This window comes from Microdochium trichocladiopsis (assembly GCF_020744255.1).
Source record: "Microdochium trichocladiopsis strain MPI-CAGE-CH-0230 chromosome Unknown B0I36scaffold_1, whole genome shotgun sequence".
Classification (NCBI taxonomy): Eukaryota; Fungi; Ascomycota; class Sordariomycetes; order Xylariales; family Microdochiaceae; genus Microdochium; species Microdochium trichocladiopsis.
In genome coordinates, this window is record NW_025763544.1 from 5,576,198 (window position 1) to 5,588,753 (window position 12,556).

The 12,556-nt window shown below is 57.0% G+C and overlaps 4 protein-coding genes across 4 annotated transcripts; 3 read left to right on the forward strand and 1 right to left on the reverse strand.

The window, feature by feature from the left end:
- The first annotated feature begins 1,500 nt into the window (after positions 1 to 1,500).
- B0I36DRAFT_312738 (major facilitator superfamily domain-containing protein) lies at positions 1,501 to 3,938 on the forward strand. Its single transcript, XM_046152537.1, has 4 exons — positions 1,501 to 1,858; positions 1,943 to 2,213; positions 2,275 to 2,620; positions 2,683 to 3,938. Exons 1-4 carry the CDS (start codon positions 1,608 to 1,610, stop codon positions 3,606 to 3,608), a joined length of 1,794 nt encoding a protein of 597 aa, XP_046019440.1. The 5' UTR covers positions 1,501 to 1,607; the 3' UTR covers positions 3,609 to 3,938.
- A 1,420-nt stretch (positions 3,939 to 5,358) lies between these two features.
- On the forward strand, positions 5,359 to 7,518 carry B0I36DRAFT_261136 (putative long-chain-fatty-acid-CoA ligase). The gene is made up of 3 exons (XM_046151133.1): positions 5,359 to 5,728; positions 5,803 to 6,819; positions 6,909 to 7,518. Exons 1-3 carry the CDS (start codon positions 5,395 to 5,397, stop codon positions 7,247 to 7,249), a joined length of 1,692 nt encoding a protein of 563 aa, XP_046019441.1. The 5' UTR covers positions 5,359 to 5,394; the 3' UTR covers positions 7,250 to 7,518.
- Positions 7,519 to 8,559: 1,041 nt separating this feature from the next.
- On the forward strand, positions 8,560 to 9,945 carry B0I36DRAFT_234923 (acyl-CoA N-acyltransferase; the record flags this gene model as incomplete). The annotated part of the gene is made up of 2 exons (XM_046149358.1): positions 8,560 to 9,510; positions 9,583 to 9,945. The coding sequence occupies 2 exons, from the start codon at positions 8,560 to 8,562 to the stop codon at positions 9,943 to 9,945; spliced, it is 1,314 nt and encodes a 437-aa protein (XP_046019442.1).
- Positions 9,946 to 10,448: 503 nt separating this feature from the next.
- On the reverse strand, positions 10,449 to 11,949 carry B0I36DRAFT_371621 (uncharacterized protein; the record flags this gene model as incomplete). Its single annotated transcript, XM_046160029.1, has 4 exons — positions 10,449 to 10,489; positions 10,618 to 11,307; positions 11,380 to 11,721; positions 11,808 to 11,949. 4 exons carry the CDS (start codon positions 11,947 to 11,949, stop codon positions 10,449 to 10,451), a joined length of 1,215 nt encoding a protein of 404 aa, XP_046019443.1.
- Positions 11,950 to 12,556: the final 607 nt, after the last annotated feature.

Genomic DNA, 12,556 nt, shown 5'->3' on the forward strand with positions numbered 1-12,556 from the left:
GAGACCATGAGGCATTGACCAGGTAGGGGCGGAGACGAGCACGATGCAATTCTTGTGGGGTCTGGCAGGATCTGATAAGATTTGATCATCTTCGCCCCCATGCTGGCGGAGCGCTAGGGAGGGAGGGGTAGGCGTAGTGCCCAAGCCCACGGAAAACCGACAAGAGTGGCACGGCTGTCCCCTCCACTGTCAAGCGTGAGCTTGGTGAGCAGGCATCGGACCGGCTCGCGCAAGATCCCAGCCGACGGAGCAGGCCTGCCCGGGAAGGTATGACCAGATGGCACCATTTCTCTGAGCGAGCACATGTTTTTTCTCTTGGGCATGCCCACTCGCTTCCCGACGAGCGACGTGGACGAGCAGGCAGTGATCCACCTTTGAGCGGATTCTTTGGGCGGTCATGCATCGGGGCGCGCGTTAGCTTGGGCAAGCGACGTCACAGGGCTGCTTTGTCGTTGTTGATGCCAGAGAGGTCTGCGTCGTGGGCCACGGCGTCTGGGGAGCAGTTGCCATCATCAAACAAATTGTGATGCCAGGCTCGGGCTGGGAGACACGGCCGATGCGCAACGATGTTGGCCGGGCGAGAGACGCTGAAGGCTGGGGCTGTTGCCGTCTCACCTATTGGCTGCTGGGTGGCCACTGACTGTGGTTCAGAACAGAAAGCTCACAGAGCGCCATAAGTTATGAAGGGTAGTATGATCGGTCTCCATCGCGCATTTGCTGCCGTACAGGGTGACTTCGTTTGTCGACATTAGAGAGGGAGCTGACTTGTCTCGCTGAATTTGTTATTCACGCACGAAGTACAGGTCGTTTGGCGGTGCAGAACCTGGGAAGGCAGGCAAGGCCCGCTGCGCCTCGCTTCCCCACCACCACCACCACAGTACAGTGCCACCTAGCATGGGGGCTACACCACGGTTGCCCACTAAATGCTGCTCGACTTCATCGTCGTCAACGAAGACCGTCACCGCTGTAGTGACGCAGACAACGAGCGGATGCGTCGTGCGTATTAGGGATTCTCCATCAGCCACCGGCAGTTGGGCAGCTGGCGCGCTTTGCCAGCCCCTCCGACCCCTCCTTCCGCCAGCATGAATGCCAGTCGCCTGCTCGCCCTGTTTGCCCTGGTGGTTTGCTTTTTGTGGGTGCCAGGGCGCAGCCGCCGCGGTTGGGCGGATGACCATCCCTGCAATACCCACCTGACTCACTTGGCCCTCTCGCTCTCGCAAGGCGGGCGCGCGTGTCGACCAGCCATCATCTCTCTGCTGCTGCCAATCATCGGCTATCGAGCCACACACAGCGATCTACCGCATGAAGACGCACCGTGGCCAGCCATGATTCCCATCAGCTGACGATCAGTCGCTGTCCAGGCAGGCAGGGCAAAGCACCCAGTTCCCGTGTTTCCCCCATGTCGTCTCCCTTGCTGTCAGCCCTATTACTGCCTGCAGGCAGGCAGGCAGGCAGGCATTGGTCTGTGTGCGTGGTGTGAATACATGTGTCGCAGGACGTGATTTATAAGGCGCCAGGGACCTCGTCTTGCCGATCCAGCGTCTCCGGGGTCCTCGTTTCATTCTCGTCCAGACAACGCCTCCCCGAACGGCCGTGGAGAGGACACCATGGCGCCTAACAACTATGCTCCCGGGGAGCCGTTGCTGAGCAACAACGCTACGACGTCCAGCACGGGCATCACGCAATGCCTCCCGCCTTCCTACGGGTCCATGTCATCACCCATCGACAAGAACGACTGCCACATAGACATACGCCCGTCCCAGGAGGAACTCGATGTTGATGTCCAGGATGGCGTTCAGCAAGCAGACGCCGTCAACCTTGTCTGGTCAAAGGGTGCTCTGGCCGTTGCTTACTGCTTGTAAGTGAGCGAAGCGTGCCGTTCGATGGCCTTGCTGCTGGCGGTGTTACGAGCTTGTGCTGATGATGGATGATGATGATGCAGCATCTTTATGTGCTCATTTGCAAACACCCTGCAATGGCAAATCATGTCAAATCTCATGCCTTATGTCGTCAGCGAGTTCTCCTCCCATTCGCTCATTCCCACCATTGGCATTGTCGCCTCCGTAATGTCGGGTGTTCTGAAGCTCCCAGTCGCGCGCATGATTGACAGCTGGGGGAGACCTCAAGGCCTGGCCGCCATGATCCTGCTCGCCACCACGGGCCTTGTCCTTATGGCTTTCAGTTCAAACGTCAAGACGTATGCAGCTTCCGAGGTAAGTCTCACTCCATGGCAGGATTTGCAGATTTTGGTGAATGCTTGCCTGACTGTCTCAGGTTGTATATCAAATCGGCATTAGCGGCTTCTCCTACGTCCTAGACATCATCGTGGCCGACACTTCGTCCCTTAAGAACCGATCGATAGCATTTGCTTTCAACTCATCACCAGCACTTCTTACCACCTTTATTGGGCCTGTCCTCGCCAAGCTCTTTTACACATACAGCACTTGGCGATGGGCTTTTGTGTCCTCTGCTGTGTTGTTCGTCATCATGTCATTACCCATCCTGGCCATCTTGATGGGTAATGTTCGGAAGGCTAGGGATCGTGGGCTGCTCGCGGTTGCACCAAAGTCTGAGCCATGGACGGCCAAACGTCTCTCCAAAGTCCTCAAACACAACGATGGTAAGGAATAGAGCACTCGCATTCTCATGGAGAACACAGCCGCTAACGCAGGACTCCAACAGCTATCGGCGTTGTCCTTATCACGGTCGGGCTGACCTTGATCCTCGTTCCATTCTCCCTGACTGGATCGACGAGCAGTGAGGATCTGCGCACCAACGCCTTCCTGGTCTTTATCGGCTTCAACTTTATGATTATCTTCACGATTCACGAACGATACGCGTCACGACCCATCCTCGAATTCTCCCTCCTGTTCTCCCGCAACGTCGCCGGCGCATGCCTGCTCAGCATCACTATATTCATCGCATACTTCTCTTGGGATGGTTATTACACATCATATCTACAGGTCGTTCATGATCTCAGCATCACCGAGGCCGGTTACATCGGCCACATCTACGGGCTGGGCTCGTGCATCTGGGCCGGTGTGGTCGGCTACCTGATCCGGCGCAGCGACCGCTTCAAATGGATTGCCTGGGCGGCTCTCCCGGTACACATCCTCGGCGGCGTTGCCATGATCCTCGTCCGCCGGCCGGACACGCATCTAAGCTGGCTCATTGGCGTGCAAATCCTCATCACCATCGGAGGCTCCTCCCTCATCATCTGCTGCCAGATGGCCGTCATGTCGGCTGCGAGCCACGGACAGCTCGCCTCCGCGCTCGCCCTGTTCTCGCTGTCATCATACATCGGCTCCGCCATGGGCAGCTCCCTCAGCGGCGCGATCTGGAACAGCACGCTTCCCGGCGCTCTGGCCGACTTACTTCCCGACCTGTCCCCCGTCGAGCGCGCGAGCATCGCCTCCGATCTGGCCAAGCAGCTGAGCTACCCCATGGGCCACCCGATCCGGGCCGCCGTGATTGCCGCGTACGACATGGCGCAGGTACGCATGTGCATCACTGGCGCGCTCGTGTCGCTTCTGGAGGTGCTCGCCGTCGCGATCTGGAGGGATGTGAGCGTGAGCGGGTCGAGCCAGGTCATGGGAACTGTGTTGTGATGGGAGGGACTCGTCTGCTCGGAGACACAAAGGATTTCTGGATGAGGCGAGGTTTGCTCCATTTTCTTTTCGGGTTGAGGCGTTTTGCGATACACGACATTCTCTGTATTCTTTTGGGATTTTCTGCATATTGCATTTTCCCCCGCTACACGAACCTGCGCGACCTTACACGACCACCCGACACGATCAAGAAAGCATCAGCATAGACTTTTTTGCATGATAGATGATACACATGACGATACCCCGATGAATAGAACACCATCTTGGAATTCCTACCTTATGCATCAGCAAATTGTCGCACTGAACCCGCAGTCGAGTGAATGGGCCCGTCGAAGGGCAATGACTCTCTGCTCTGCCGTTGTAAGAGGGCTCTGGAGGCGGCGCAGCCCCTTCCGCCGAGCTCCAGCGGAGGTCTTACTGTACCCCTTCCGACCTCGGCCCACAAGCGCTGTCTGCACACGAGTGGTAATTTTCACCATTCGATGCGTGCTGGAGTACACTTGTCTCCCAGCCCACCTGACCCCCCTTCTGGGCATTGCGGTTGCGTCAATGAAACGCGGCACTACGCAGGGATCCTTCTCTCCACTCTTTGAGGCACTTTTTTCAGCAGTAGCATAGCAGAGCCGCCCGAAGAAGATCAACCTGCAGGTGTCCCCGTTGGAGTGGAAAAGGGGGGGCGTGTGCCGAAAAATCAAGGGCAGGGGGGAACATGGATCACAGCCGGCATCTTGATTCGTTGAATTATGTAAACGAGTGGAGCAGCATTCCAATGCTGCGCCGCCCCGTAATCAAATCAATCAAATCTTATCAGATCCGATCATGCCCGAGATGATGCAACGTGCTCGGAGCTGCAATTTTTTTCGGATCGCCTGCCTCCTTTACTGTGTGCCTTTTCTTGCCGACGGCGCGAATGTGCCTTTCGTCCGGTGATGCCTGCTCGTTTCGACTTGGGAAAAGGACGTCCCCCTGGTTTGAAGCCCACTCGTCGAGACTCAGTGCTCCATTTGCGCCGTGTCCGTTATCTCCCACTCTGGTGAGCTGTCCCATCTCTTCAGTGGCTGCTGACCTCTGTGTCGTTACTTGGCCACTGAGAGTTGGCTGGAGATGTTCCATTTTTTGCCACAAGGTTCTTTCGTCCGCGTGTGTCCGTACTGGACTTTTGTAGGCTTGCTGGCTGGCTTGCTTGCTTGCTCATAGACCCTGCCGTGGACGGTCTCAAGGCCGCTTAGGCCTTTCTCTCTATAGGCCGCACGCTACGCAGATCCATGCCCGGCGCTCCCCACACTCCCCACTTCGGCAGGTGGAATTTCTTATCAATCAGCGACCCCCAGGTACTTGCTGGTACCTTGACAACAGAATTTTCTCGCCCCAGGCTAGCATGCCTTGCTGGAGGGGCTGCTGAATAGTCATTGTGCGTCACAGCTGCCGTCAGGGATGCCTTGGCTTTGCAACCAGCGGCCGGCACCGATGAGGGTCAGTGAAGGGACCGAGACCTGTCTAGTGGTGTTGTGTCGGCAAGCAGCTGAATGTGGATTGTGTGGCTGGATACCCGTCCCGGGAAAGGTTGTGAATGTCGCCCTGTGGTAATAGAACCAGCGTTGATCCCGCAGCTGATTCACCGTCGCTTGTGTTTTGACACACTCGTGCGATCAATAAGTCAAGGCACACACCTGTGCGCCTCTAAGGAATCCCGTTTACCGTCGCCATTTTGCCCACCATGTCGACGGAGCAGGTTTCGAACTTTGGCCAGAGGCCGGCAGTCAGGACCCAGAACCAAACTCTGTCAATGCTTCACGGTCCAGTAGATCCTCCATTGGTAGATCTCACGCTCGGCGAGCTTCTCGACCTCCAGTGCCAGCATCATGGCTACCAAGAATGCATTGTCACGCCGTGGACGGGGGCTCGCTGGACTTACAACGAGCTCAACCAGCAGAGCTCGCAGTTGGCAAGGAGCTTGATGGCCTTGGGTATCGGCACCGGAGACCGAGTTGGCATCATGGCCGGCAACTGCGAGCAGTACGCAGCTGTCTTCTTTGCCGTTGCTCGGATTGGCGCAATCCTGGTCATCCTCAACAACACGTACACCCCAACAGAGGCGCAGTACGCCTTGAAGTTCACAGGTGAATCCGCCCCGGTCCGGCACGCCCGATAATGTGTGGTTGTTACTGACAAGTCTATCTTTGACCGACTTCAGACTGCAAAGTGTTCTTCACGACCAAGAAGATTGGCAAGATTGACAATTCGAAACTGCTCGCGGAGTTGAGTGCTCAGCAGCAAGAGCCGAAGAATGCGAAGCAGCAGCAGAGCAGCCCGAACGTTGTCATTCTACGCGGCGATGCTAGCGGCTATCCCACATATAACGACTTGATCAAGCAAGGCCGCCGTGTAAGCAACGGCCATCTGTATCGCCTCAGTCGAAAGGTGCTGCCACACAATGTTTGCAACCTGCAGTTCACAAGCGGAACGACGGGGCTCCCCAAAGCCGCCATGCTGACCCATCACAACATTGTCAACAATGCGCGATTCATTGGTGATCGGATGCGCCTGACCCCGGAAGACATCCTGTGCTGTCCGCCACCGATGTTCCATTGCTTCGGCTTGGTCCTCGGCATGATGGCAGTCATTACACACGGGGCCAAGATTGTCTACCCGGAGGAGACATTCGACCCGGCTGCTGTGCTGAGAGCGATTTCCGACGAAAGGTGCACAGCGGTGCATGGAGTCCCAGCGATGTTCGACACAATCTTCAACCTCCCTCTGCCAGAAGGATTCGACTGTAGCAATCTCCGGACCGGAATCGTGGCTGGAGCTCCTGTGCCGCGGTATTTGATGGAACTTATGGTTGACCGTTTTGGCATGACCGAGTTTACGAGCAGCTACGGCTTGACTGAAGCGTCACCTACTTGCTTCAATGCCTTTACAGATGACGCCATCGAGCAGCGGTTGGCGACTGTGGGAACGCTGATGCCACATGCGCGGGCCAAGATTGTTGACCACGAGGGCAACATCGTGCCTGTTGGATGCCGGGGCGAGCTCTGCATTGCAGGATACCAGCTGCAAGCGGGTTACTGGAACAACTCGGAGAAGACGGCCGAGGTTATGATACACGATGAGGCTGGAGTGCTGTGGCTGCACACTGGAGACGAGGCTGTCTTCACAGACGATGGGTACTGCACGATTACCGGGCGTTTCAAGGACATCATCATCAGAGGTACGTGACTCATGGGTGGTGCCCTGCTGACAGTCGTATCTTCTGTCGTTCGTGTGAGGACTGTACACTGACTCCTGTGGATTTGGCAGGTGGCGAGAATATCTACCCGCTCGAGATCGAAGAGCGATTGATGGCGCACCCCAGCATCAGCCAAGCGATTGTCACCGGCTTGAAAGATGCCCACTACGGCGAGGTCGTTTGCGCGTTCTTGAACAGCGAGTCGGCGGAGAAACGTCCCACCATCGAGGAGGTGCGTGACTGGGTCAGGCAGGAGCTGGGGCGACACAAGTCGCCAGCACACGTATTCTGGCTGGGCGAAGACGGCGTGCCAGCAGATGTGCCACTGACAGGCTCGGGCAAGGTCAAGAAGTTTGAGATGGCTCGATTCGGCGAGGAAATCCTGCGCAAGAGGCGACTCGAGAAGCTCTGATGGGGTCGACGATCCGCGTTGGCGTCCAGACAAGAAGCACACTAGATTGGAATTATAGACAAGACACTCAGGCGATCTCTCAATGGTCTGGCATCATGGGGCGTAGTGAGAACTAGGTAGACCAAAGGCACCGCACGGTCTTGTGGTTGAGCACTGCCCCGCACCACCGTTTGTTCAGAGTCCATCCACGAGCGTGCTTGCCCCAGAGAGACTGCCACGTGCGTGCACTTGTCCTGGATGCCATAGGGATGGGGCGCCCGCCCATAACGTGCTGGCGGCAGTCCTCTGCCAACCTTGATGCATTGTCCCAAGCCATCCAACTTCTCAGGCGTCCAACGTTCGACATTGCAACGATAGCACAGAGGCCACGTCTTGCACTTGTTGGAATCCAATCCTGCACTTCTGCACAGAATCCATGGAGTAGCTTCACCGCACCATTTGTGTAGAGATCTCTAGCTGACCAATCATTCGAGACAGACGCTCTCCATGCATTGCGCCAAAGAAGGAAGGGGACGGGACAATGCCTCGCAGTTGCCGGAATACGAACGAGTAGCAGCTAGTGCGCGTGGCGTTGTAGCCGAGCTTCCCCTTTGGCACTTTTTCTTCTCCGCTCCGAGGTCGCAGTCTGCGAAGACAGCAGAGTATGGAAGAGGATGGTGGTAGCAGGGATGCCAGCAGGGGATGATGCAGAGCCAGTGGGGGCCACAGAGACCAACGCATTATCAGATCATGAACCCCCTGTCTGGTGTGGCCGCCACAGCAGTTTAGCGGCCCAGTTTAATGTTATCAGATCCGTCGCTGCCCATATTATAGTGGGAAAAACTCTGCCCACGGCGCCGGCTTGAACTACTAGGGGATCGACCCCTGTCTCACACCCAAGTACCACTCGGTACCTCCTGGGGACAGGCGCCCCCAGAGCTCAGACATCGAGTCGTGCGTGGCAGGGGCCAGGAGACCCCAGTGACGTGATGCCCACTGCCGATCAACTGCCCAGCAGCACTTTCCATGACCGCCGTTTCGGACGAATCCAGCAGCCTGGCGCAAGGGCGGAGTCCCTAGGGGTCACAAGCTGGACGAGCGAGTGCCGAGTCTGTGGGGACCGGCAGCGCTTTGCGGAGCGCTCAGCTCCGAGGTCGACGATGCGGCTCGTGATTTTCCTCCTCCTCCTCTCCGCCATCACAAACGGCATCGCAGTACTATTTGTGCGACCTATCTTTGTCAAAACCAGCTTCAAGAGCCATCTACTGCTGGGGCATATCGCGTTTTCAATATCTTTAATTGAACGTTGAGCTGAAATCTGTGTTGTCGCGATGGCTGTTCCACCAGAGAATGAGACGGTGCTGAGGCTGCCACACCCGTACCTCACGCCTTACTCGCTCGTCAAGTCTTCGCGGACACTTCAAGACTCAGGAGCACCGCTACTTCAAATCAAGCCTCAACAGGCTAAGGGCAACACTGCGCCGCTGCCAGAGCCCCTCCACAACGATGACCTCTTCTTCACAGAACCATCCGACCTCAAGTCGAGCGAGCGACCTCCCGAGTCCAACAACACGCCATGGGGCCGGGCCAGGCGGTCACCGGCATCGACACTGGTATGGGAGTCTCTCGAGACCCCGACGCTCGGCCAGGCTTGGCTGCTGATTTACGTACTCTTCACGATCCGGCCGTCCATGGAGCACTTCCGCCTGACTTTGTCTGGTCCTGGCAAGGAAGATCTCGCGGCTCAGCTGAAAGCCGTCTTCTTAGCCATTGATCATCCGGTCGCCACGGGTCTGGTAGACGAGCTACTCGTGCTTCGCAGCACGTTCTGGCAAGGCGCCGGTTCTCCCTGGGGACCGCGGACTGCCTGGATCCCCGAGGACAACAATTCGACTGCCGCCCCCCTGCCCAAGCCTCTATCCTCATATCCTCTTACACCCCTCGAGAACACCATGACCAATGACGCCTCGTCAATGGTGCTCACATGGCACCCACGGCGACCGGCGAAGCCCAGACCAGGCAGCACCGTCTACAGCCGCTGGATTCCGCACCTCAAGGAGAACTTCAGCATGGTCGCTCTCGACTGGCAGAACGAGGAGCACCTGAACCTGTTCCACACGTGGCAGAACGACCCACGTGTCAGCCAGGGCTGGAACGAGACGGGCACGCTGGACCAGCACCGCGAGTACCTGCGCAAGGCGCACGTCGACCCACACCAGGTCACACTCCTCGCGGCCTTTGAGGGCGTCTTCTTTGCCTACTTTGAGGTGTACTGGGGCAAGGTACGTTTCAAGCCTCTTCCGTTCCTCCAAAGATTAAAAAAGACACCATTAATCATAATTCTCGTACTACAGGAGGATCGCCTTGGCGCGTACTACTCGGCCGGCGACTTTGACCGCGGCCGGCACTCTCTCGTCGGCGACGTGCGCTACCGCGGCCCCCACCGCGTAACAGCCTGGTGGTCCAGCCTGATGCACTACCTGTTCCTCGACGACCCGCGGACCATGTACATCATCGGCGAGCCAAAGTACACCAACAGCTCCGTCCTCGCCTACGACTTCATCCACGGGTTCGGGCTGGACAAGTTTGTCGACCTCCCGCACAAGCGGAGTGCTTTCGTGCGCTGCTCGCGCGAGCGGTTCTTCCAGCTTGCGCCGCTGGCCGAGAGCGAGAAGGCGGTTGGTGGAACGCTGGTCGGGCTGTTGCCCAAGTTGTAGTTGCGCAAGGTCTTGGAGGCGGGTCTGGTTGCTTGTATGTTTATTACTTAAAAGCCAGAGGGGTTGTTAGGATATCTCGCAAAGAGGAAGGCATTTTCCAACCTACAAAAGCAGATTAACTGGAACCGAAACACGTTATGGACAGAACGAGTGATTGAATGGATCATACTTGACTTCGCAATCCTGTACAAAGCAGTCTCTGGATTCATGCGCACTTGGCCTAGCCTTGGCGGTGCTCGTCTCTCGACAGTCCCAAATACTGCCTTTTTTAAAACAGGGCTCGTTGAAAAATATTCCTTCATTAATTCGTTTGTCGAAAAGGTAGCAATCTACTTAAATACATATTTGTCGGCAAGTAGCTGGCCGCGCACGCAGAACTGCGTGCAATCAGTCCTTCGCATTCCATGAACGCGTACTCCTTCGGTTGCGCGGGAGTCGTGGCGGACAAAATGGTTGTTGCTCTGCACCACGCACTAACAGATAGCCGGTTTGATCCATCATATTCATGCCTTGACCTCTCCAAGACGCATGTGGTCCCAGCAGACTAATTGAAAAAACACACATCTCATCAGTATCAAGTTCAGAAACAAGCCAAGAGCAACTAACTGAGGACAAATTGAGAGAGTAAAAGAAGAAGAAGAAGAAGAAGACACTGCTACACAAGAAACTTACTCCTGAAGCCCAGATCCTCCTCAAAGTACGACCTCATGATCTGCGGGCCGTGGCTCATCCCCTCAGGCCCGTACGCGACGGCCTCGCCGCCCACGGCGATCGCAATCATCGGCGGGATCGGGTCGAGCTCAAACAGCTCGGGCGCCTTGCCCGTCACGTCCTCCAGCATGAGGTGGTACATGTTGAGGCCCGCGAACTTGCCCGTGTGCATGGCCGCGCCGCAGCGCTTGATGCCGGACCAGTTGATGACGTCTCCGACGGCAAAGTGGCGCCTCGTGATGCTTGTGGTGGGGGCAGTCTCGCCTCCGCTCGGGAAAGGCTGGAACTGGAGACTGGGCAGGATATTGACATAGCCGTCCTCGCTGAGCGCGTCGACGGGGAGGAACGTCGTGGACGGGATGCTCTTGGACACGGCGAAGATGACCTCGCTCGCGAGCATGGTGTGGCCGTTCTCAAACTCGACCTGCTGGGCCGGCGCGCCTGCGGGCGTGGTGACGGGAGTCTGAGACTTGAGCCTGTGGTTCAGGAGCACCTCGACGCCGCCGCGGACCACCGCGTCGAGGACGCATTCCCGCGCGCTGTCCGGGATCGGCTCGGCGGACATGAGCTGCGAGCGCGAGTGCGCGAGGATCACGCGGAGGTCGGGCTTGACGTGCTTGAGCTCGGCGGCCATCTCGATACCCACGGCTCCTGTTATGATCATGTTAGTTAAGTCTACGGCTGATCGGGTTACTGTTGTAGAATAGTCTGGAGATTCCTTACCGCCTCCGACTACCAGTACTGGGGCTGTGTTGCTGTACACGGAGTCGATGTGCTTGTTGGCTTGCTCGAGATACTCCTTGCGGGTCGCAGCCTGCGGTACTACTGGCCACGGTCTTCGCAGGCCAGTGGCGGTTACAAAGTAGTCATATGTCTCCGTCCTCGTCTTTTGTGTTTCCCGCTCGAGAATCGTGGCGGTCTTGTTGAAACAGTCGACATTGTTGACCGACCCCTGGACAAAGGTGACGTTTGGTCGTTGCAAGGCCTTAATGTCCTTGAATTCGACCCAGGCCTTCTCGGCGAATTTGCTGTCGGCCAGCGCAAGGGGCGAGCCGATGAGATGATCTTGAAGGAGTGCAATGTCAGTTGAGTGCCACTTGAAGTTGCATCGGACAGGAAGGGGCGAGGGAGCAGTTAATATAGACTCGTACAGAAGCCGTCACGTTCATCCACTATCGTTATTTCCACCGAGATTGGTGAGCTCATGGTGTCGCACTGGTCAAGAAGGTGTACGCTTGCGGACAAGCCAGCATAGCTGCACCCAGCCACGAGCACCTTGTATGTTGTCGCCATGTTGCTTTTGGATGAGAAAGTGTGTGGAGAGAAGTGCAACGCGGGAGTAACGGCAGAAATCTACGAGGTGCTCGATGCAAGAAGGAGGATAGCTAGAGATGCTGAGGGATGGTGGCACACGACGATGAATACGGCAGAACAGAAGGGGGCCTTACTCAAGGGTTAATTGTCTGCTCCCCAGCCGTGTGAAAACCACCCGTCGACAGACATCCTCTCCGACATAAGGACCCCAGATGGTGTCCCAGACCCGCTGCACAGACTGCCCTTGAGCAAGTCTTCTTGGCAGAGGCAGACCTCGTTCGGGCACGCCAAGACTAGGCAAGCCTCTAGTAGGATGTGTGTCCTGAAGTGATCGACAATGCTGCTGCAAGAGAACTTTCCACCCGAGGTCGGAGGGCAGGGACAGACAGCCAGGCTCGGCTCACCACCTTGACACGATCAGGCCATGCCTGTGGAGGCGGGCGTGCAGCCAGCACACCCCGCGGAAACCGCTCATCCCCCACCAGACCATTCCATGATGAGTCTCGCCCACCCAAGCATGCACGCACGGAACTGGTGATGCCAGTGCTAGCGCCATCTGATAAATATTTCGCAACCGCCCTGGCCG